We start from the raw sequence: 25,139 nt of genomic DNA on the forward strand, positions 1-25,139 counted from the left end.
AACCGGCCCAAAACCAACCCAAAATTTGTCAAAAAAAAAAAAAAGCCCAAAAAAGCGGTTATCCCAAAGCCGCTAACCGCTACCCGGTTAGCGGCTTTGCCCAGGAGTATGGTATTGATTACGATGAGACTTTTACTCATGTTGCTAAACTGACCTCTATTAGATCCTTACTTGCAGTTGCTGATGTTCGTCATTGGCAGTTATTTCAGATGGATGTTAAAAACGCATTCCTCAATGGTGATCTTACAGAAGAAGTCTATATACACCCTCCACCTGGCTATCACCATCCGCCACACAAAGTTTGTAGACTTCGTCGGACACTTTATGGTCTCAAACAGGCTCCTCGTGCTTGGTTTGCCAAATTTAGTTCTGTGGTTGCTCAACAAGGCTTTGTTTATAGTTCATATGACTCAACCCTCTTTCTTCGAACTACTGGTACTAGTACTATCCTTATTCTTCTCTATGTAGATGATATGATTATTATTGGTGATGACATTTCAGGCATTCGCGCTCTTCAAAGAGATCCTGACCATGAATTCGAAAATTACTGAAATGAAGGACTTGGGGACACTCAGCTACTTCCTTAGTCATGAGGTTACTTCGAGTAATGATGGTTATTATCTCTCTCAAGCCAAATATACATCTGGTCTACTTTCTTGAGCAGGTCTGACAGACAGTAAAACAACGAGTAGCCTCTTTGATATCAATGTCAAATTTCTAGCCACGGATGTAAGCCTTTATCAAATGCTACTCTCTACAGGCAGCTAGTAGGTAGTCTCATTTATTTTATTGTTACGCAGCCTAATATTGCCTATGCTATTCATTTGGTGAGTCAATTTATGAGTGCACCTTGATCTACTCATTATGTTGTTGTTCTTCGCATTTTGCGCTATGTCAAGAGTACTATGTTTCATGGTCTTCACTTCTCTTCTCATTCATCTCTTGAGCTCCGGGCCTACTCTGATGCTGATTGGGCTAGTGATCCCACTAATCGTCGCTCCATCACTGGATATTGTTTTCATACTTGGAACTTCTTTAATTTCATGGCACAGTAAGAAACAATTTGTTGTTGCTCAATCTAGTACTGAAGCTGAGTATCGTGTTCTTGCTGACACCACATCTGAATTTCTCTCGTTACGATGGCTTTTATCTGACATGGGTGTTCATCAGCCCACTAGTTCTCCTATCCATTGTGACAATCAAAGTGTCATACAGATTGTTCATAATGATGTTTTTCTTGAGCGCACAAAACATATTAAGATTGATTGTCATTTCATCCGGCATCATCTTCAGCATGATATTTTACAACTTCATTCCCGTCACCGCTGCAGATCAATTAACTGATATTTTACCAAATCTCATCCACCGGGACGACTCAATAATCTTATCTCCAAACTCAAGTTGGCTTTGTCCCATAGAGTTTGAAGGAGGATGTTAGAATATTTTATTTCCGTAATATTTATGTGACCAAATATTCTCATATATTCTCAATATATTACGGAAATATTCTCCACATATATTATTGAAATATTTGATATTGAATTCATTATTGTAAATATGCTGATTTTATGTGATTTTGTAATTATTATATTTCCTTTCTTTTAGGGCCTTATTCAACTATAAGTAGGTCATTCTATTGTACAATTATACAGGATCGGGATCCCCAACAATAGCTAGAGAATTGCTCATTAATTTTTTTTTTTGAAATCTTGGCCATCAAATCTCATATAAGGGTCTACAAACTGCCACGTGTCCCACTAATTAAAAAAATAATATTTTATTATTTAAATTGTAAAAATAAAACTAATAATAAAAAAATATGGGGTGGCCGACAACCCCATCTGACCCATGGGGTGGTCGGAGCCACCCCCAAGGGCCGATTGGGGGTGGCTCATGGCCCAGGGGGTGGTTCGGCCACTCCTTAAGGCAAAACCCAAAAATTTAATTTTTGGGGGTCCTTGGGGTGGCCCTTGGAAGTAGTTCGGCTACCCCCAAGTGCCAACAAAAATAAATATATATATATTTTTTAATTTTTTTTAAAAACATGAAATAATATTTTATTATTTTTTATTTAGTGGGACATGTGACATGATTGTAGTCGTTGGATCTCTTTAAAGAGATCCTGACCATGAATTCGAAATTCTCGAATTTCCTTCTAATTCAAGGGGATCCCGACCCTCTTAACACTGTCTAATACGTATTAATTAATATAAGTTATAAAATACTTATAAATCTAGCAATTTTTTAATGGATAAAAACACTGTGTAACCAAAAGAGTTTTACGAAAAGAAAAATTGTAATATAAAATGAAAAGAAGAGCCGCGTCCAATTCGTGAAGAGTTCGTGGGATGGGCTTTTAAAGTGGGCTATTGGACCACCGCGTCTAAACTCCATCCCGTGATCCGTCAGCTCCTCTTCTTATTATTCCTTTAGGGTTACAGCCGGCAGCCGCAGAGGAATCAGAGATGGGGAGGAGTAAGTTTCTCTCTCTCGATGTAGATCTGTGTGGTTTCATTATTTTTAATTATGGTTTTGACTCGAACAATGTTTCGTTAAGCTTTAGTTCTATTCGCTCTTTCACTTACGGAGATGTTTGGTTGTTACGGATGGTCGTTGTGATTTTGAGGAAGCCATGGCTTTTAGATTTTGTTCATATGTTATGCTAAAGTACCACAGGCTGATTGGCTGTTAAAGAATTTGTTTCACGAGGTGTGTAAGTTCAAGGGATAGATAAAGAATGGACACTTTTGGGTGTTCGTTGAAAATGAACACAAGATTGTAGATTCATTTCTGCTGGGTTCTGTTTCTTTGTCATTTCTCTCACAAGTTAATATGTATGTTGTAAAGAAAAAAATCTAAATAAAATTCTATTGAAGTAGAAATTATTCATGGATTGCTTAAAATAAAGGACAGGACATGTTCTCTGCTGTTAGTGGCTATTCACTCTTGGTATCTATAGTCCGTAAGATGATTGGGTTTATGTGATGTGGTTTGTGCTTCTTACTCTGAGCATTGTTTTATTTGAAAGTTTAAAATTATTTATTTGAAAGTGTTAATTTTTTTTAATTTTTCATAGAATTGTTGTCATGCTTTCAAATCTGATTAGTTCTAGAGTTTCAAACCTTTTCTAGTAGCTTATGTTTGCTGGGTAGTAGGTGATGCTGTTTCACTGGTTCTTCTATTAATGTGTTTTGTCTTGCAGGACCTGCCAGGTGTTATCGCCAGATCAAGAACAAACCATACCCAAAATCACGGTATTGCCGTGGTGTACCCGACCCCAAGATCAGGATTTACGATGTAGGAATGAAAAAGAAAGGAGTTGATGAGTTTCCTTTCTGTGTTCATTTGGTGTCATGGGAGAAGGAAAACGTTTCAAGTGAAGCTCTTGAGGCTGCACGTATTGCTTGCAACAAATATATGGCCAAATTTGCTGGGAAAGATGCGTTCCACTTGCGTGTCAGGGTGCACCCTTTCCATGTCCTGCGTATTAACAAGATGCTTTCATGTGCTGGAGCTGATAGGCTTCAGACTGGGATGAGAGGTGCATTTGGGAAACCACAGGGCACTTGCGCGAGGGTGAGCATCGGCCAAGTTCTTCTCTCTGTTCGTTGCAAGGACAACAACAGCCATCACGCACAGGAGGCCTTGCGCCGTGCAAAATTTAAGTTTCCGGGTCGTCAGAAGATCATTGTCAGCAGGAAGTGGTATGTGGACATATTCATTCTGTTTTGAGTTGTTATTATTAAAGCGCCTCTATGGGTCCTTTAGGACTTGTGGAATTATGTCACTTTGATCACTGAGATAAATATCATATCTATAGGCTGTAGTTTACAGTACTAGTTTTTTTTTTCCACTTATACAATTTGGTTTTTCTTTTGATCAAGCCTTTTGGGATTAGGCCTGTTTCCTAGGTGATGTTGTTATGTTTGTTTTATTTTGAATGTCATATACTGTCAGGAATCTCTGTTGCTTGCCAATCTGAAATTTCTGTGCAAGTAGTTGGTCTCTTTCTCTCTCTCTCTCTCTCTCTCTCTCTCTCATCAGGTAGCTTAATCAACACCCACTTTGCCGCCATAGAACTCCAAACTTATACCTTATTGTTTATATGGTGATATTTTTCAGGGGTTTTACAAAGTTCTCCAGAACTGATTATCTGAGGTTCAAATCTGAGAATCGAATTTTGCCAGATGGTGTTAATGCCAAGGTTTGTGTTTGCTGATGAAGTCACTGCATCCATTTTTTATTTGAAAGCGTAGTGACTGAGTTTTGTTAATATGGTATTCAAATCATGTTAATTTCATTATTGTAAATATCATGATATTCATACCAACAATGGTTTTTTTCAATCTTGCAGCTTCTTGGATGCCATGGACCTTTGGCTAGGCGTCAACCTGGAAGAGCATTTTTGGATGCTATTGCTTAGGATATATTTTGATTATCCTGTAGTTTTGAGTACTGTTTTAGCATTTACCTGAAGTTCCCCTTTGCTTTTGTAATGGATCAAGTGTTGTGGAATTTTCATGATGGTTGTTTGGAGATTGTTCAAGTTTCGCTTAATGTTTGAATTAATTTGATCTTTGAAATTATTCAAGTTTCTTATTTTGCTAAAGGTTTAATACAGGGAAAAATCCATTCAGGAGTTTTTTAATTTGAACCTTAAACTTTAAAAATTGGCAATGTATACGCATAATGTTTCAAAAAATTTCAATTACTAATTTTTGTTAAATTGGACGAAAATAAAAAAAATAAATAAATAAAGCCTGAGAGTATTTACATAATTTCATAGATTTTTGTCTACGGAAATTAGTAACGGAATGTTTAAATTGAAAATTTTTAAAACATTAAGGTGTATATTGTCAATTTTTAAACTTTGAGGTTCAAATTAAAAAATTCCTTAAGCTTCATGAGGTAAAGCGGATTTTTTCCTTTAATATATCATGCCCAATTTATTTAGTTTCTTAGTAGACCTTTATCTGATCAGTAAACGAGAAACTCTTTGTAATTAACCTTTATTAGTGTTGTTGCAAGAATGCATTACTGCTTTTTATTTTCCGTTGCAAGATTTAATTTCCAATTTTAAGCCCTTTTTATAACAAAACATTACAAGGGCCTTTTTTTGGTAGAATTGTTGTTAAGTTGGCATTTTTGTAAGATGCTATGTGAGGTAGGGTTGGAAGGCGAGTAGTGATTTAGGAAATATTGCCGTGCATGAACAGTGTACACGCTAGTGTTCATATATATTTAAATATTATTTAAATAGTAAAAATAATAATAATAATATATGAACACTGGCGTGCACACTGTTTATGCACGCCAGTGTTCCTCAAATCACTATTGAAATGCATAAAAGTACCCCCCTCATGCTCTTTCATATTTAACATTTTCTAATTTTTTAACAAAATTCACAAAAAATATCATTTATCAAAGTTAAATTTAACATTTGCTTTAATTATTTTCTAAATATAAAGACACCAAAACAGAAGCTTTTTATTTTTAATATATATATATTTTTTTATATCTAACAATATAGTATGGTGTGATAGTGTAGTAAACAAAGCGAGTAACAGAAAGTTTTCATAATATAATAAATAAACCATATTCGTCTAATCCCATGCAATTACAAAGAGGATATAAAACGTAAACATGATTATCAATCTAAACCCTTCAGTCCTCGTAGGTGCGGCACTCGTCGGTCTCCGGGTTGTCCTTGCAGTAGGCCTCCAACGGGTCGGATTCTTTCTGCCGGTCACGTGCATGGCTAGCCGCCGCGCTCAGCTCCTCCACCTCGTCCCAAGCCGCAACGCACTCGCCGCTCACCGGGTCATCGGAGCACGCGTCTTCGGCCTGCTTGATGCTCTCCACCACCTTGTCCGTTATCTTGTCGGGTGCTGCAGCCAGGGGTCTGACGTGCATCCGACCGGCTCCGCCCAACTGGGCCGACCTCTTCCAAGGGTGGCTGAGCCAGAGCCCCTTGATCATCATGGGCTGGGCCTTTGGCGAGTCCGCGGCCTTGGCCATGACTCTTGGGGTCGACAGGTTTACTCCAGCTATTGTTGCCATTCTTTTTCTTCTTCTTCTTGTTGGTGTAGGTGTAGTAGAATTGTGGTGAGGTAATGTATGGGGGATGGATTATGATACGATAACAGGAAGCAGTATTATTGGAATCTGAAATGTTTTATGAACACACACATCTTATCATGGGGTAGCCAATTCTAAGCTCCCACGTCACACCCAGTGTGAGATATTTCGAAGAAAAATATCACACTTTTCAAAGAGACAGAACAAAGAAATTTCGTCCTTGTATGGTATGAGAGCGAAGGATTTTTGGCTTTCGTGGGAGTTTCGTGCTTTTAGAGGTTTTCAAATTCCACTTGGAAAGTCTTAACAAATTAGTGTTAGTTTTTTTTAGCCAAAATGAAATAAATAAATGTGCTTTTCAAGAGATAATTAACCTCGATCTCCTCTCACGTAAACATCTTTTGAAGCAACGTGTGGCGCAACCTCGTCAACATGTTAAGAAGATATTTATTTTACAGCTCCCAAGCCATATGTTTTGGCATACATGCATGTATTTATTTAATAACATTTTTATTTTTTTTTAAAAAAAACTTAAAATATTCACAAAATATTCAAAATTAGTTGCCACAATTTTTTATTTTTTTTTAAAAATAAAAAATATCATTTATAAAGCATTAACAAATCAACTATATCAGCTTTAAACATGAACTCCTGCTCTCATGATCGGCTCGTCGTTTTATTGCTGATACAAGCCCCCTCTTGGTAGTTGGGTGGTAGAATGGCTTATCCTTCTCAACTAAATGAATCAAAATCTACTGAAATTTTTAGAAAATTTTAGTTTTTGAAATTTCAAATTTAGGCCGTCAATTTTTTATCCAATAATCATTGTTCTGTCACATATCCCACTACTAATAAAATAATAAATAGTAGTGGGACACGTGGCAGAACAATGACTCTTAAATGAAAAATGGATGGCCTAGATATGAAATTTTAGAAACTAAAATTCCCCTAAGAATTTCGATGGATCCAAATTCCTGCTAAATTGAGAGTTTTTAAGATGAGTAATAACTCCCAAAAGGGTGGTCGACCACTCTTTTCATGATCATGATTTAAAGTTTGTGCATCTAACGATGTATGTAAATGACGTTAATGTTAGCACATCTTTTTTTTTAAAAAGGTAAATAATATAATAAAATATACCAACTTTAAATATTGACAATGACTATCTATTTCAAATGAAATTAAGAGAATCCTTGTTGAGAAACCTCCCATCACCCGTAAGAAGCCAATGTGAGAAATTGTTGGACCAACCAAATGAGCTAATTGGGGGTGGCTGAACTATCATTTTGGCTATAGGTATGGTTTAACCACTCTACATTTTTAGGTTGGAAGTGACCAAATCATCCTAATGGCTAAAGGAGGTCATTCTACCCTTTGTCTATACAACGAAAGAGAGAAAAAAGCTTTTAGCAATGGTAGTAATACACTAGCAATAATGATAGTGGTGGAGTCAAGACCATTACGACGTAAATTAGGATCGGTGATCAGAAAGAGAGAGAGAGAGAAAACAATTTTAATTCTAGCAACCAATATTTGATGATGTAGTGAATTTTAGTCATTCATTTAAAGATGAACCATGTAAATTAAAGCCATTAGCACCATAGGTAAGGGTGGGTATCCATTCGGTCGGTGCATGTTATAGGGGTATTTTCGCCTACTGATTTGTAAAAGTCCGTTAAGTCAATTAATTAACAGACTTTATACCGACAATGAATAGTTTTAACATTTTCGGTTAATCGGTTAGTCGGTTAATAGGTGGTCAGTTAAGTCGGTTACAAGTTTTGATATTAAGATTTATCAACCTCCTTGTAACTATAGAATTAGTAAAGCATATGCTTTATAAATGAAAATAAAAAGTAAATTCATGGAACATACTCCAAAATGACGACTACAAATCAGCTGGACAAACACAACAAGGAAACTTATCACATAAATTAAAAATTCACTTGAAAAATTGGTTAAGTTGGTTAACTGACAAAAAAAAAAAAAAAATACCGCCTATAGAATCGAACCGATTTGAAACAATATTTTAATTTTGCCTACCAACTGCCAAAAGTCAGCTATCCATCGGTGATGATTTGTAGACGATAAACAGTTAATCTGCATACTCCTAACCATTGGACACCCTAAATATCGGAAATGATCCGCACTCCAACCTAAACACCATGATGGGCCATTGATGGCTATCTATTCCCACTCTCAGAAGTCAGAAGCATCTTTTTCGCCTTTTTTGCCAAGCAATCTGCGCCATAAAAATGAACCTGGACCTCTAGCTTTGTCCCCTTTGGGCCCTAAAAAGAAGATTCCAAAAACGACTCGACCCATCAACTTTCCTAATCTCATTGGATATACCGTAGACGCGTACTACACTTGCCACTAGAAAAAGTTTTAGTACAAAAATCCATGATGCGCCTTCACGCAGTCTATCACCGCACCGCCTCTCTCCTCTCTCTTTCTGTCTCAGCTCTCTCGCCACCTCCCACTACCCATTCCATTCTCTCCTCGCTCACCCCTCCCGTCATCCTCAGGCTCTGTCCCCTTCGGAGGGCTGTCAGGTCCATCAAGACTGCCTCCGCCGCCATGACCGCCTCTAGATTGAGCAATCTCGTCCCTGTCAACGCCGTCGCCGGAGAAGACGGCGGGGTTGGCTCTAATGGCGCCGCTTCTTCTTCTACTGCCGCTTCTCCAACTGAGAATGAAGGTAACTTAGAATAGAAATGGACTTTTTGTTTAATCGCTTTCGTTTTAAGTTGTTTTGTTTGAAATCGTTGGAAGCCAACGGTTTGGTCAATTGAAGAAGGTGGGTTTTAAGCAAACATGTCAGTCTTTGGGCTTGAAATTCTTGATTGCTAATGGTTTGATTCTGATTGTGAAATTGATTTTTTTTTTTTTTTGTTTGACGTTTGATGATTTTGATTTGGACCTTGCTCCAGCTTATAGTGCTGTATTTTGTCAACTTGGATTTGTTACATTATTGAGCTAGGCTTGTCATGCATGTGTTGCTTTAAATTTGAAGCTAATTCTGTATTGGACGTTTATTCCAATGGAGTTCAATTGGTTGTATGTGTATCAAATTTGACTTGAAATGGTATTTACTACTATTTATGGGTATAGACTATCATTATATATCTTAAGTGGCTGTCTTGTAATTTGTGTAGACGATTCGGTGCTGGGATTAGGGTATTGTCTTCCTCCGCCAGAGATTAGGGATATTGTGGATGCTCCGCCGCTTCCTGCATTGTCCTTCTCGCCACATAGGGATAAAATACTGTTTCTCAAGCGGAGAGCTCTGCCTCCACTGGCAGAGCTAGCGAGACCGGAGGAAAAGTTGGCCGGTATTCGTATTGATGGAAAGTGTAATACTAGGAGTCGGATGTCATTTTACACGGATATAGGAATTCATCAGTTGATGCCTGATGGTACACTTGGGACCGAGAAAGAGTTACATGGGTACCCTGATGGCGCGAAGATCAATTTCGTTACATGGTCGCAAGATGGTAGGCATTTAGCATTCAGTGTCCGGGTTGATGAGGAAGAAAATAGCAGTGGTAAGCTTACAGTATGGGTTGCTGATGTGGAAACAGGGAAGGCTAGACCTTTGTTTCAGTCGCCTGATATCTATCTGAATGCGGTTTTTGACAATTATATTTGGGTTGATAATTCTACTCTGTTAGTTTCCACCATCCCATTGTCTCGTGGAGGCCTACCAAATAAACCTTTTGTTCCTACTGGCCCAAAGATACAGTCCAATGAGCAAAAAAACGTTATTCAAGTTAGAACCTTCCAGGATTTGCTAAAAGATGAATATGATGAAGATTTGTTTGATTACTATGCAACTACGCAACTTGTATTAGCTTCTTTAGACGGGACAGTGAAGGAAATTGGCCCACCAGCTGTGTATACATCGTTGGACCCCTCTCCAGATGGGAAATACCTCATGATTAGTTCAATTCACAGACCGTACTCTTTCATTGTACCATGCGGAAGATTTCCTAAGAAGGTAGATTTGTGGACTGCTGATGGGAAATTTATTAGGGAACTTTGTGATTTGCCCCTTGCCGAGGACATTCCCATTGCATTCAATAGTGTGCGGAAAGGGATGCGTTCTATCAATTGGAGAGCAGATAAGCCATCAACACTTTACTGGTACGTATCAGAGATTCTACTCTTTTTTGTCTGTGGAAGACATTTGCTGTAATTTTTTGTGGGGCCACTCTAGTTGGAAACTGTTGTTAATTATAAAAGGCTCCATTGGAGTGTTTGTTTAGAATTGCATAAGATAATGCAGGATGATTCAATATGGAGGTTGGTTCCATCTCATTGTAAACATTCAGATACTTGTTTGACAATTAACAGTTTTTAAATGCTTGGTTTGCTCTTACTGTTGATATTTTTAGGGTAGAGACACAAGATGGAGGTGATGCAAAAGTGGAAGTTTCTCCACGTGATATAATTTATACACAGCCTGCTGAGCCACTAGAAGGTGAACAGCCGGCGATCTTACACCAACTTGATCTCCGTTACGGGTATGACTATGAGCTATGTGATTGATGTTTTATCCACATAATTATCTTCCGATAAACATCTAAAGATGAATGTGTTTGGAGGACGACATTGTTTGACTTTTCTTCTATTCATATGGCAATTATGTTTCCCAAGAATTTTGTTTTAGAAGACTTGCTATCCACAAAAATTTACTGCTATAGGATGGGATATATGTTTGCTTATGTTTGATTACCATGGCTTAACCTATCGAAAAGAAATTTTTTGATAACTGTGCATTAGGTGCTTATTTTCACTTTAAAATTTTGGACATTTACTCTTCTTTCCCAGAGTGCTTGCATAATGGGATTTGTATGTAAAGTATATGATTGATACACTTCCTTAGGCCCTTTTTAATTCCTAAATTTCTGGGATCATATAAATCCATCAAATCCAATATATTGTCCAGATGTCAGGGATGGTTGCCTTTCGTGTCCATAGTCAAAGCCCCTGTCAGGCGCAATCTTAAGGCCATCTGTAGCTATGTTTGCAAACCAGCATGAAAGGCTGAGCTAGAATCTCGTTTTAATGAATGTGAGCTTTTCTGTCTCCACAGAGGTATTTCCTGGTGTGATGAGTCACTGGCTCTAGTTTATGAATCTTGGTACAAGACACGGCGAACAAGAACCTGGGTGATTTCTCCTGGATCTAAAGATGCTAGTCCACGCATCCTATTTGATAGGTCATCAGAAGATGTGTACTCTGATCCTGGCTCTCCAATGTTGCGGAGAACTCCTGCTGCAACTTATGTGATTGCAAAGGTAAATAAGGAAAATGATGAAAACACTTACGTTTTACTGAACGGAAGTGGTGCTACACCAGAAGGGAACATTCCATTCCTTGATTTGTTTGACATGTAAGTACTCAAAATAATTTCTGGTGTGTTGCTTCCTAAATGCTCATTGCTGCCATGTGGTTCTAAACCAAATTCTTTCAGAAATACAGGCTGCAAAGAACGAATATGGCAGAGCGACAAAGAGAAATATTACGAGACTGTTGTTGCTTTAATGTCTGATCAGAAAGAAGGGGATTTGCGACTCGATCAGTTGAAAATACTGACTTCGAAAGAGTCGAAAACTGAGAACACTCAATACCATATCCTGAGCTGGCCAGAGAAGCAAGCATGTCAAATTACGAATTTCCCTCATCCCTACCCACAGCTGGCATCATTGCAGAAAGAGATGATCAGGTACCAGAGAAAGGATGGGGTGCAACTGACTGCAACATTGTACCTGCCACCAGGCTATGATCCATCAAAAGATGGTCCTCTTCCTTGTCTGGTTTGGTCTTACCCTGGTGAATTTAAGAGCAAAGATGCTGCTGGACAAGTTCGAGGTTCTCCTAATGAATTTGCTGGTATAGGACCTACATCACCCCTTCTTTGGCTTGCTAGAAGGCATGGTTTACCTCTTCTCCTTGTCTGCTTATACTCTCTTTTGGTGTCTTTCACGTGTTGTCATTATTCTCCTTCCAATTGCATGTACTCACAGTATGGCTTGTTGGGAACATGATGGACCAACTTTTGACAGCTCCTTTACTTGCAGGTTTACTATTCTATCCGGACCAACAATTCCTATTATTGGTGAAGGCAATGAGGAGGCAAATGACAGGTATCTTGAGACAATGTTTTAGGAATATACAAATAGTTTCAAGGATATGGGAATCTCATCCTAATCATATGATAAAGTAAATGTCACTAAGGACTCGTTAGAAAGTTTCCTATGATTGAAGACATATGAAAATCATCCCATTGTTAACCAAATAAGAGAAAATGTATGAAGCACATACCCCAACAAGGATGGCAAGTTTGTGAAACAGAAGTTGTGAAATGAGTGTGAAAAGGCCATGCTGCAGTAGGGGCAATACTTCAAAATATGAATTAAAACTTGAGGGATCAAAACAAGTAGCTAATGAAATTTGAGATATCCTAGAAATGGGCAAGAAATATGTGAAAAATGAAACTGCTTTTATAGTGGTTTGACACAAAGAACTAAGAATTACAAGCGATAAATATATCCTCAAATCATTAATGTTTCTTCATTATACCTCAAATTGTACTAGCTATATAACATGGGGCTTTCTTTTCTTCAGTCCTTTCTTCATTTAACGAGGAAGTTTCAACGTCTTGAGCTTTCATATGAAGCTTGGTTGTATTTGGTTTTCTTTTCCAGCTATTTGAAATTTTCACAATAGAAACTGTGTCACATATAGCTTCAGGATCTATATTTGAAATTCCTTGAACAGTTATGTAGAGCAGTTGGTCTGGAGTGCAGAGGCTGCAGTTGAGGAAGTTACCCGACGTGGAGTAAGCTGCTTCATTCCTTTCTATATGATTTTTGTTTATGTAGTTCTAGGTTTGTACTTCTGACCTGAAGTATTCTAATGCTGCCCTTGTTAAGGTGGCTCATCCAAACAAAATTGCTGTTGGGGGACATTCCTATGGTGCATTCATGACTGCAAACCTCCTAGCACATGCCCCGCATCTTTTCCGTTGTGGAGTTGCTCGCTCTGGTGCTTACAACAGAACACTTACTCCTTTCGGTTTCCAGGTAAGACACTAATTGCAAAATATTTTTTTATTCAGCTAACTAGATGCTTCGGAGTTTCACTTTTTTTTTTTATTGGTTTCTTTATTTTTTCTCTTCCCAACTGACATTGTGTCTAGTGTCATTTCTTAACTCATGATGGTCTAGTGACTTCATTATATTGGTGTAGAATGAAGACAGAACTCTTTGGGAGGCCACAAACACTTATGTGGAGATGAGTCCTTTCATGTCCGCTAATAAAATTAAGAAGCCAATATTGCTTATCCATGGAGAAGAAGATAATAATCCTGGAACTTTAACAATGCAGGTAAAAGACGAACCATTTTCCCTATTTAGTTTATTGTTTGTCCTGTCTGGTTCAACATTTTTCCTGTGTTTCCATTAACTAATGAATTATCTAAACATCCTTTGATAGATTTAAAGTTACCAACTCACTAGTTTCAACATTCCAAAGTAGTTTTTGCATGAGCTGAGCTTGAAGCTATATAGTGCTCTGTGGCTAACTCCTTTGTTCTTCACCTATTCGATTACCCGCCGCTTAATCTTGTGTTTGCATGCCCTACAGTCAGATCGTTTTTTCAATGCTCTGAAAGGTCATGGTGCTCTTTGTCGCCTAGTGATTCTTCCATTTGAGAGCCATGGTTATGCTTCACGGGAAAGTATCATGCATGTCCTCTGGGAAACTGATAGATGGTTGCAGAAATATTGTGTGTCAAATACTTCTGATGTAAAAGCAGATATTGACGCATCTAAACAAGATGTAAGCAAAGAGGCAACAGATTCCGAAAGCAAAGCAGCTGTTGCTAGTGGAGGTGGTGGTCCAGAGGTGTCAGATTTTGAACATGAAGGATTTTACTCTATGCCAAGGTCATCATTATGGTAGTTTCTTCACCATTTATATGAAATTAGAAGAAAATATTTGGATGGAAAAAGTAAAATAACAAAATTTAATGTACCTTCCCAAAGCCATGACTCTTTTGTTGATGAGAAATGTTATGGGTACCAAATTTTTTACCAAAAGATTGGTACCGATATGATGTGAAGTTTATTCATTGATATCCGTAACATTTCTGTTGATTAATTGTTTTGATCATTTCCAATGAATAAGCTTTACATCATTTTGGTACATATCTCTTGGTAAAAGGTTTGGTAACCCTAGCATTTCTCTTTGTTGATAACCTTGTCGTGCTTTTCATGTATGAAAATATACAAACAAATATTATTTGCCAAATTTGTTTAGTTGGAATCAGCAGGTGCCTAAAAATCAGTTTTCTATGTTTAGAACTGGAAAACAAGAACTATAAGAATCGTATGTGAAAAATAGGCTACAAACAGATTCCATCAGTGTATCCCTTAGAAGAAGGATACTTTTGGCATTAGACTATTAAAAGAAAATAGAAAACAAAATTCAGATGGCTGGTAGCATTGACTAGGATATCAAACTAGCACTATTTTGTTTATTCCCATCCATCTGAACCCTCTCGATCTTGGCTATCCTTATCTGGCAAATGTGTTGCAAGTTGGGTTTTCAACATTCTACTTGCTAGTCATGTAAAATATAGGGGAATGTTGAAAACCCAGCTTTTAATTGATATGTTGGCTATCCAGCATCATTAATTTGTTGCCCAGTTAAGTAAAATTTTCCATCAATACTCAGGACCCTTTTTTCTTACCAACATAAACCTAAAATATGTTAGGCATTACATACTTCTTATACATGTCAAATTTCTTAATTTTAATGACTTTTCTTTTTCATAATACTTCGAACTGTAGTGTAGATTGAATTGCTTATCATTGGCCACCAGGGAGTGAAGTTGGAGCATGAATATGGTATACAAATCGACGTCGGAACAGCACAGGCACACATCAAATTTATGTGCTTGAACATTGCTTAATTCATAACTGAGACCTGAAATGTCATTCGATCCCCGTGGTGTTTCGTAAATTTGATGGTTCTCCTCATGGGATATTAATATGAAAATTTAATGTCCAAAGTGTAATTCATAACTGAGACTTGAAATGTCATTTGATCCAATGTTGCGGCATTGCGTATGATGAGTTATGGATTCATATTAGTTGTATGTTCATAAAGCTCTTGTTTCAAATTATTGGTTGTCTAGTCTGGGGTTGTGACTCCACTTGTGAAGCTCATTTTTGCCCCCCCCCCCTCCCCTTCTTTCCCATTTGTTAATGCTTTATCATAGAGGTTTTTTTTTTTTTTTTTAATATAATTTGAAAAGTGTTTTTATATGACATAAAGATTATTTAGGTTGTTTGTTAACATTTTTGTTTTAAAAAGAGAAAATAAAAGGGAAAAGGAAAAAGCGTTGGTCAAACAAAGCCTACATAGGAACAATAGTTTAAAGGATTATCTTTGGGATGTTGTAGCATTCATCTATGAATTTATAGTAATGCTATATATCACATTTTTATTTCACAATTATCTCGTAAAGCATTATGGCAATTTTAACTAGCTCTTCGATTTTTATTTTTATTTATTTTTAATAATAATGATTGATTAAAGGGTTGGTTAGGACTGTTATATCAATATTGTGCGATAAAAATATAATATTTAGCATTACTTGTAAATTTATTATTACTCTTAATTTGGCAGAATGAGTGGTAGTTTCAACCTTACTCTTCATTTTCTCTAAGTGATCTTACATTCAACAAAATCAAGGGATACATATAATTCCCATTTCGGTGGATGGTTTTAGCCCAATTTCAGTGTGCACCTAATGATCTTGATTGGGCTTTTTAATTCTTTAAATCTACTCTATTAAATTGATATCTATCTATGGAGTTGGTGATTCTCGCATAAATTCTAAAAATGTATATGAAAATTACATGTTGTAAGAACAAATGTCACATGTTTTAGAGACAGACGTCAGTTTAATAGATTGGATTGGAGAATTTTCTTTCAATCTAACTTGAAAAAAAAACTATCTAGGGAGGGGGTCAAGAGGGGTCAAATGCCTCCTCTTACCCTATATTTTTTTTTCCCACTCCTAATTCCCACTGATGCCTTTGTTACTCACCCTCTACCACTTGCCAAGGGCAATTGATGTTACCGAAAAAGAACAAGGAAGATGCTCTCGATATTTTACTTTCTAAGAATCTCGTTTCACTGTTTGTGTGTTTCAAAGTTTCAAAAATTTAAGTTAAAAGAACGAGGAACTGAGGAAGATGACAAGTTCAAGTGTTTTAGTTATTTGACCAAAACGCACCGTCTAAATATTATAAGTTAATCAAAAAAACTGTTTTAATGTGTATGTAAACTTATTAGTTGTGGTTACTTTAAGGTATTGTTTAGTTTGCGGAATAGACCTATGAATGGAATGATTATTCTTATGGAATAACTATTCTTTCATTTGGTAAAAACTTATTCTTAAGAATAGTTATTCTCATAAAAATAAGATCTCGTTTTGATTTGCGGAATAGATATTCTATTAGGAAAATAAATAGTTATTACTATGAATAAATAAGAGTAGAATGAAATGAAATAGTTATTCCTATTTCTTAGTTTGGTAATAATGTGTTTTAATTGGTATTGACCAAAGTTACAAAAGATCCCATTTTTTTACACTCAAATTATAAAAAAAAAAAACACCCTTTGAATTGCACTAGGTGGCCGGCCACTAATGAATTTGGAGGTGGCCTTCCAAGCTTTCACCTTTGAATAAGACCGGAGGTGGCTATGGCCACCCCTGATGGCAATGGGGGAGGCCGCAGCCTCCCCCAACGATGTTTTGGGGTGGCCTTTCACCTCCTAATTGAGATTGTGTTAAAAAAACATAAAATTACTTCTTTTGACTTTTTGCATAAAAAAAAAACTTAAAAAAAGCAATTTTTGAATATATATATATATATATATATATATAACTCTATTTAACTTTAAAAGTTTTATTTTTCAACTTTATTAATTATTTATGTTAAACTTTTTTTTTTACTGTCTAAATCAAAATTATAGCTCCCCACTGCACTCACTCAGATAGAGAATGCCTGCCTGCTGCAAGTCCTCCTCACTTGTCTGATGTGCACTAGAACCAGTCAAGTCTAGCATTTCACTTGAGCGACAATAAGAGAAACCACAAGCAAATACATTAAAAACTTCATGAATTTAGATACAAGAGCCAAATATACGGAAACTGGAGCAAATACTCAATACTCCTGCTAATTCGGCACTAGCCGCTTTTCACTCTCTCTCTCTCTCTCTCTCCATCTCTGAGGCTATCCATGGCATGTCCGGCTCTACTCAAGCTTTTCATCCTCTGCTTTTTCCTCGTGTTCGTTCAATTGGGTCCGTGTGTTCGGTTCGGGCTCAGCTTGAGGCTGGTGACTGACGCGTTTGAGTGGCCGACAATAATGTCGTCGCTCGCTGTACGACGACGAGTTCGGCGGTGAGGGGGAGGAGTAGGACGACAACATGGATGGTGGGTCGCCTGGGCCTTGGTTTTTGTTCTGGCATAGAGTTATAAGGTACTACATTTCGTACTGTGCGCTCTCTGCCAACAGAATCCCCTGCCCACCTCGCTCTGGGAGCTCCTAGTCCTCCTACACCCACAATTGCTACAAGGCCAGAACCCCAGCGAACCCTTACATTTCGTACGGTGCTGCTCTAGAGTCGCTCGCTGCAGGAGATGAGAGAGGTCTGTTTGGGTTTATTCGATTTATGTTAATGGGTATGTGTGAGTTTTGCATATCTGTATGGAAATTGTAAATAGTTGTTAAAAGTTAAACTGATTAGTTTGACAGTTGGATTGGTTAGTTAGACAGTTTATTCAGTTAGACCATACTGAAGAGTTCATGTTAGTTTCTGTGTATTCATTCTTGTATAATTATATATATTAATGAAATCATTCATTTTCCACATTTCATCTTCTCTCTGCTTTTCTACTTTCTGATTCTTGATTCTTGCATTTTGCGAAACTGTTACCTCTCTTCTCTCTCTCTTTCACTCTCTCCTCTCTCACCACCTCCCCCTACCCATTTCTTTCTCTCCCCCACCCCTCCCGTAATCCTCAGACTCCGTCCCTTTCGAAACGCCGTCACGTCCGCCATGGCCGGCGAAAACGGCGGCGGAGGCTCCAATGGCGCCGCTTCAACTGAAAATGGAGGTAACTTAGAATAGAATAGGACTTTTGTTTAATCGCTTTCATTTAAGTTGGTTTGAAAGCACTGGGAGTGGGAGCCAACGGTTTGGGCAATTGAAGAAGGTGATTTTTAAGCAAACATGTGAGCTTTGACCTTGAGGTGCTTGATTGCTATGAAATTGATTTATTATTTTTTTTCTTTGTTTCAGTTTTGATGATTTTGATTTGGACCTTGCTCTAACCTGTAGTGCTGTATTGGTCAACCTGGATTTGTTACACTCTTGAACTAGTCTTGTTATGTATGTGTTGCTTTGAATTTGAAGCAAATTCTGTAATATACGTTTATTCCAATGGAGTTCAATTGCTTGTATATATATAAAATTTGATTTGAAACAATCTTTGTATTTATGGGTACAGACTATCATTATATATCTCAAATGGGTGTCTTGTATTTTGTGATTCACATTGTGTAGACGATTCAATGCTGGGAATTGGGTATTGTCTTCCTCCGCCAGACATTAGGGATATCGTGGATGCTCCACCATTTCCTACATTGTTATTATCGCCACAGACGGATAAAATAGTTTTTATTAAGTGCAAAGCACAGCCTCCGCTGGCAGAGCTTGCGAAACCGGAGGAAAAGTTGGCCGGGATTTGTATTGATGCAATGTGTAATACTAGGAGTTTCATTTTATTTTATACTGCTATTATGATTCATCAGTTGAGGCCTGATGGTACACTTGGGCCCGGGAAAGAGTTACATGGGTACCCTGATGGCGCTAAAATCAATTTCATTACATGGTTGCCAGATGGTAGGCATTTAGCATTCACTGTCCGGGTTGATGAGGAAGAAATTGGTAGAGGTAAACTTACAGTATGGGTTGCTGATGTAGAAACAGGCAAGGCTAGACCTTTGTTTCAGTCGCCTGATATCTATTTGAATGCCGTTTATCTCAGTTATGTTTGGCTTGACAATTCCACTCTAGTAGTTTCCACCATCCCATCATCTCGTGGTGGCCTACCAAAAAAACCTTTTGTTCCCAAGGGCCCAAAGATACAGTCCAAAGAGCATAAAAACGTTATTCAAGTTAGAACCTACCAATATATGCTAAAAGATGAATATGATGAAGACTTGTTTGACTACTATGCAACTACGCAACTTGTGTTGGCTTCTTTCGATGGGAGAGTGAAGAAAATCGGCCCACCAGCTGTGTATGAATCATTGAACCCCTCTCCAGATGGGAAATACCTTTTGATTAGTTCAATTCACAGGCCTTACTCTTAAACTGTACCAAGTGGAAGATTTCCTACCAAGGTAGATTTGTGGACTGCTGATGGGAAATTTGTTAGGGAACTTTGTGATTTGCCCCTGTCTGAGGACATTCCCATTGCATTCAATAGTGTACGGAAAGGGATGCGTTCTATCAATTGGAGAGCAGATAAGCCATCAACACTTTACTGGTACGTACCAGAGCTTCTACTCTTGTTTGTCTGTGGAAGACATTAGATGTAATTTTTTGTGGGAAACTATTGTCAATTATAAAAGGTTCCATTGCATAAGATAATGCAGGATGATTCAATATTGAGGCTGGTTCCATCCTATTGTAAACATTCAGATACTTGTTTGACAATTAACAGTTTTTAAATGCTTGGTTTGCTCTTGCTGTTGAGTTTTTTAGGGTAGAGACACAAGATGGAGGTGATGCGAATGTGGAAGTTTCTCCACGTGATATAATTTATACACAGCCTGCTGAGCCACTAGAAGGTGAACAGCCAGCAATCTTGCACCAACTTGATCTCCGTTATGGGTATGACTGTGAGCTTTGTGATTGATGTTTTATCCACATAGTTATCTTCTGATAAACATCTAAAGCTGATTGTGTTTGAAAGAACTCTGCCATTGTTTGACCTTTCTTCTATTCGTATGGCAATGATATTCACTTTAAAATTCTGGATATTTACTCTTCTTTCCAAGAATGCTTGCATAATGGCATTTGTACACAAGTATATGATTGATACACTGCCTTAGGCCCTTATTTTATTCCTAAATTTCCGGGATCATATAATATCCATCAAATCCAATAAATTGTCAGATTTCAGGGGATGGTTGCCTTTCGTGTCCTTGGTCAAAGCCCCTGTCAGGCGCAATCTTAAGGCCATCTGTAGCTTGCTTTGTAAACCTACATAAAAGTTGACCTAGAATCTCGTGTTAATGAATGTGAGCTTTTTGTGTCTCCACAGAGGTATTTCCTGGTGTGATGATTCACTGGCTCTAGTTTATGAATCTTGGTACAAGACACGGCGAACAAGAACCTGGGTGATTGCTCCTGGATCTAAAGGTGCTAGTCCACATATCCTTTTTGATAGGTCTTCAGAAGATGTGTACTCTTATCCTGGCTCTCCAATGCTGCGGCAAACTCCTGCTGCGACTCATGTGATTGCTAAGATAAATAAGGAAAATGATGACAACACTTATATTTTACTGAACGGAAGTGGTGCTACACCAAAAGGGAACATTCCATTCCTTGATTTGTTTGACATGTAAGTGTTCAAAAATAATTTGCGGTGTGTTGCTTCCTAAATGCTCATTGCTGCCATGTGTTTCTAAATCAAATTCTTTCAGAAACACAGGCTGCAAAGAACGAATATGGCAGAGCGACAGAGAAATATTACGAGACTGTTGTTGCTTTAATTTCTGATCAGAAAGAAGGGGACTTGCGACTCAATCAGTTGAAAATACTGACTTCGAGAGAGTCGAAAACTGAGAACCCTCAATATCACATCCTGAGCTGGCCAGAGAAGCAAGCATGCCAAATTACGTATTTCCCTCATCCGTACCCAGAGCTGGCATCATTGCGGAAAGAGATGATCAGGTACCAGAGAAAGGACAGAGTGCAACTGACTGCAACATTGTACCTTCCACCAGGTTATGATCCATCAAAAGATGGTCCTCTTCCATGTTTTGTTTGGTGTGACCCTGACGAAATTCGAGTTTCTCCTAATGAATTTGTTGGCATAGGACCTACATCACCCCTTCTTTGGCTGGCTAGAAGGCACGGTTTACCTCTTCCCCTTGTCTGCTTATACTCTCTTTTGGTGTCTTTCACGTGTCATCATTATTCTCCTTCTGATTGCATCTATTCACGGTATGGCTTGTTGTGAGCATGATGGACCAACTTTTTACATATCCGATACTTGCAGGTTTGCTATTCTATACAGACCAACAATTCCTATTATTGGTGAAGGCCCTAAAATCGATGAGAAGGCAAATGACAGGTAACTTGATACAATGTTTTCAGGAATATACAAATAGTTTCAAGGATATGGGAAGCCCATCCTAATCTATGATAAAATGAAAGTCACTAGAGACTTGTTAGAAATTTTCATATGATTGATGACATAAGAAAATTCATCCTGCTGTTAACCAAATAAGAGAAAATGTGTGAAGCACATACCCCACCAAGGATGGCAAGTTTGTGAAACTGAAGTGAAATGGGTGTGAAAAGACCATGTGGCAGTGGGGGAAATGCTTCAAAACTTGAAGGAACAAAACAAATAGGTAATGAAATTTGAGATGTCTTAGAAATGGGTGAGAAATAAGTGAAATGAAATTGCTTTTATAGCGGTTTGACACAAAAATCTAAGAATTACAAGCCATAAATATATATTCAAATCATTGATGTTTCTTCATTATACCTAAAATTGTACTAGCTATTGTAACATGGGGCTTTCTTTTCTTCAGTCCTTTCTTCACTTAAGAAGGAAGTTTCAAGGTTTTGAGTTTTCATATGAAGCTTGGTTGTATTTGGTTTTCTTTTCCAGCTATTTGAAAGTTCGCAAAATAGACTATGCAACATATATGAATTTTGAAATTCCTTGGGCAGGTATGTAGAGCAGTTGGTCTGGAGTGCAGAGGCTGCAGTTGGGGAAGTTACCCGACGTGGAGTAAGCTCTTTCATTCCTTTCTATATGAATTTTGTTTATGTAGTTCTGGGTTTGTACTTCTGAGCCGAAGTATTCCGATGCTGCCCATGTTAAGGTGGCTCATCCAAACAAAATTGCTGTTGGGGGACATTCCTATGGTGCATTCATGACTGCAAACCTCCTAGCACATGTCCCGCATCTTTTCAGTTGTGGAGTTGCTCTCTCTGGTGCTTACGACAGAGCACTTACTCCTTTTGGTTTTCAGGTAAGACACTAATGGCAGAATGTTTTTACTCAGGTGACTAAATACTTACTCTGTGCCGCCCCCCCCCCCCCCTTGTTTTTTTTTTTTCCTCCCTTCTTCTTTATTTTTTTCTCTTCCCAAAAGACATTGTGTCTGGTGTCATATCTTAACTTCATTATATTGGCGTAGAATGAAGACGGAACTCTATGGGAGGCCACAAACGCTAATGTGGAGATGAGTCCTTTCATGTCAGCTAATAAAATTAAGAGGCCAATATTGCTTATCCATGGAGAAGAAGATAATAATCCTGGATCTTTAACAATGCAGGTAAAAGAGGAACCATTTTCCCTATTTAGTTTGTTGTTTGTCCTGTCTGGTTCAACATTTTTCCTGTGTTTCCATTAACTAATGAATTATGGGAACATCCTTTGATAGATTTAAACTTACCCACTCAGTAGTTTCAATATTCCAAATTAGTCTTTCCACTAGCTGAGCTTGAAGCTATATTGGAACATTTGTGGCCTAGTGATTTTGTGTTTGCCTGCCTTGCAGTCAGATCATTTTTTCAGTGCTCTGAAAGATCACGATGATGCTCTTTGTCGCCTAGTGATTCTTCCATTTGAGAGCCATGTCTATTCTGCATGGGAGAGTATCATGCATGTCCTCTGGGAAATTGATAGATGGCTGCAGAAATATTGTGTGTCAAATACTACTGATGTAAAAGCAGATATTGACGCATCTAAACATGATGTAAGCAAAGAGGCAACATGTTCCGAAAGCAACAAACGCATCAAATTGACATCAAATTTATGTTCTTGAACATTGCTTCCGAGTGTAATTCAAAACTGAGACTTGACGTGTCATTTGATCCTTGTTGAGGCATCATTACGTAAATTTGATGGTTTTCTCGTGCGTAAATTTGATGTCTGGAGTGTAATTCAATATTATTGAGACCTGAAATGTCATTTGATCCAATACTTACAGCACTGCATATATTTGTAGCTTGTAATTCTCACATGAATTTTAAAAATGTATGGGAAAATTATTTTCTCAGAATAAATTTCACATGTTTTGTTAATCCTATTAAAAATATATACCAGTATTGCATGTTTTTGAAAAAACAGTTGCCAGTTTAAATAGACTTTCCGATTACATATGCTACAAAGAATGCCTGCCTGCTGCAAGTCTTCTTCATTTGTCTCATTTGAACGTATGATGTATGCATAATAACGGTGAGCAGTCTAGCATTTCACTTGAGCAACCATAATAGAAACCACATGCAAATACCATAAAACTTTGATGAATTTATATCCTTAAATTCCAAAGTAAGCTCATCTTAAGATTCAAGAGCCAAATATAAGGGGAACACAAAATGATGAAACTGCAGAATGTGTTCATAGATTCATGACAGAAGCCAATAAGATTTATTCTTCGGTGGCAACAACACTAATCTCACCCTTCTCCAATAAGTCATAAAATTGCCTCACTTTCCTCTGTTCATTCCAGTGATATGCATTTTTCAGAGGCCACCCAATGCATAACTCCTTGACAACATGTTATGCATTCACTTATGAAGTTTGTGTCCCACATTGAGAAAGTGTAAAGAATAAAAATGGTTAATATACCTAAGTAGACCCATGCCTATTAGCTTAAGCGGCACAAAAGTAATCAACCAGCCAATCAATTAAAATAACCAAACAATTTGTGGTTATAATCAATTAAAACTCTTAAAGGTCTTCTATGCCGCCTTGTGTTAGGATCGGTTATCTACAATTTGCGGCACACTGGAAATGAGATAAAGCACTTGGGTCAGCCTAGTTCTGAAGAGCAAATCTTGAAGAAGGTTCTCTGGGAAGTGAGAACAATAATTTTGCTGGGAAGGAGAAATTTCGTAAAACCAGAGAGAATTTGGTTTTATCTTCTATGTGGAATTTACCTGCAGAGCTGTTTTGGAATAATAGTACTGCTGGTTTGGATTGTAGTAAGGCTTTCTGAGGGCTTCTTTGGCCTTAGTGTGGCTTCTTGTTTTGTAATTTGGTTTTGTTGTTTGCTGTCTGCATTTTTCTGCAGAATGATGTTTTTTCTGATTTTTTAGTTGGTTTGGGTAGGCCTCTGTGAGGTCTTTTTTCAGCCTTTTGGAAAAGGCTTGTATTGGTGATACATTATTGATTGGTTTATTTGCTTATAAAATCTCTTATTCATCCAATATATATATAAGTTTTCTTTTTGGTTTTGTCCCACGGTTAGATATTCAATAACCAAGAAATCTTTTCTTGACCAATTATCAGTCTCAAGAAAGGCTACACTCACATTTCTTTTCAACTTCCTGACACGTTATCAGATTCATGTTTCCTGACATGTGTTAACACGTTATTTTCAGAGGCTTAGCTCCTTGACAAACCAATATTATAATAACCAAACAATATTTCCAACAGAGAAGTAAATGGCAAATTAATATTAATATATATTATACCCATATGATCAGTTCAAACAACCGGTATATGAGTATAATATATATATATATATATATATATATATATATATATATATATTCCTTCTGAAAGTGCCTATGGTATGTGAAAAACGAAGTGATATCACATAGAAAAAAAGCACGGGACCCACTTCAAGACTCATCAATTCTTACGAAGCCTCTCTCTCTCTCTCTCTCTCTCTCTCTCTCTCTTTCTTCCATTCCTCCATTCACTTGGAAGG

At 37.5% G+C, this 25,139-nt stretch overlaps 3 protein-coding genes and 1 pseudogene across 6 annotated transcripts; 3 read left to right on the forward strand and 1 right to left on the reverse strand.

Annotated features, from left to right (window-relative positions):
- The first annotated feature begins 2,358 nt into the window (after positions 1-2,358).
- LOC132172532 (large ribosomal subunit protein uL16) lies at positions 2,359-4,586 on the forward strand. The gene is made up of 4 exons (XM_059584046.1): positions 2,359-2,475; positions 3,203-3,704; positions 4,123-4,204; positions 4,355-4,586. Exons 1-4 carry the CDS (start codon positions 2,466-2,468, stop codon positions 4,421-4,423), a joined length of 663 nt encoding a protein of 220 aa, XP_059440029.1. The 5' UTR covers positions 2,359-2,465; the 3' UTR covers positions 4,424-4,586.
- A 975-nt stretch (positions 4,587-5,561) lies between these two features.
- On the reverse strand, positions 5,562-6,158 carry LOC132171769 (calvin cycle protein CP12-1, chloroplastic). The gene has a single exon (XM_059583166.1). The coding sequence runs from the start codon at positions 6,058-6,060 to the stop codon at positions 5,665-5,667; it is 396 nt and encodes a 131-aa protein (XP_059439149.1). The 5' UTR covers positions 6,061-6,158; the 3' UTR covers positions 5,562-5,664.
- Positions 6,159-8,438: 2,280 nt separating this feature from the next.
- Positions 8,439-15,274, forward strand: LOC132170214 (probable glutamyl endopeptidase, chloroplastic). Of its 4 annotated transcripts, none has more exons than XM_059581104.1 (11): positions 8,439-8,779; positions 9,237-10,224; positions 10,476-10,604; positions 11,177-11,476; positions 11,558-12,016; positions 12,165-12,230; positions 12,865-12,925; positions 13,020-13,169; positions 13,336-13,473; positions 13,732-14,033; positions 14,940-15,274. In XM_059581104.1, the coding sequence occupies exons 1-11, from the start codon at positions 8,482-8,484 to the stop codon at positions 14,947-14,949; spliced, it is 2,901 nt and encodes a 966-aa protein (XP_059437087.1). In that variant the 5' UTR covers positions 8,439-8,481; the 3' UTR covers positions 14,950-15,274. The 4 variants fall into 4 exon arrangements, with proteins under 4 accessions (XP_059437087.1, XP_059437086.1, XP_059437085.1 ...); XM_059581103.1 differs by having other exon boundaries at positions 8,440-8,779; positions 13,732-14,045; XM_059581102.1 differs by having other exon boundaries at positions 8,440-8,779; positions 14,945-15,274.
- Positions 15,275-17,229: 1,955 nt separating this feature from the next.
- On the forward strand, positions 17,230-23,290 carry LOC132170912 (probable glutamyl endopeptidase, chloroplastic; annotated as a pseudogene).
- The last annotated feature ends 1,849 nt before the right edge of the window (positions 23,291-25,139 follow it).

Source organism: Corylus avellana, chromosome ca2 (assembly GCF_901000735.1).
Source record: "Corylus avellana chromosome ca2, CavTom2PMs-1.0".
NCBI lineage: Eukaryota > Viridiplantae > Streptophyta > Magnoliopsida > Fagales > Betulaceae > Corylus > Corylus avellana.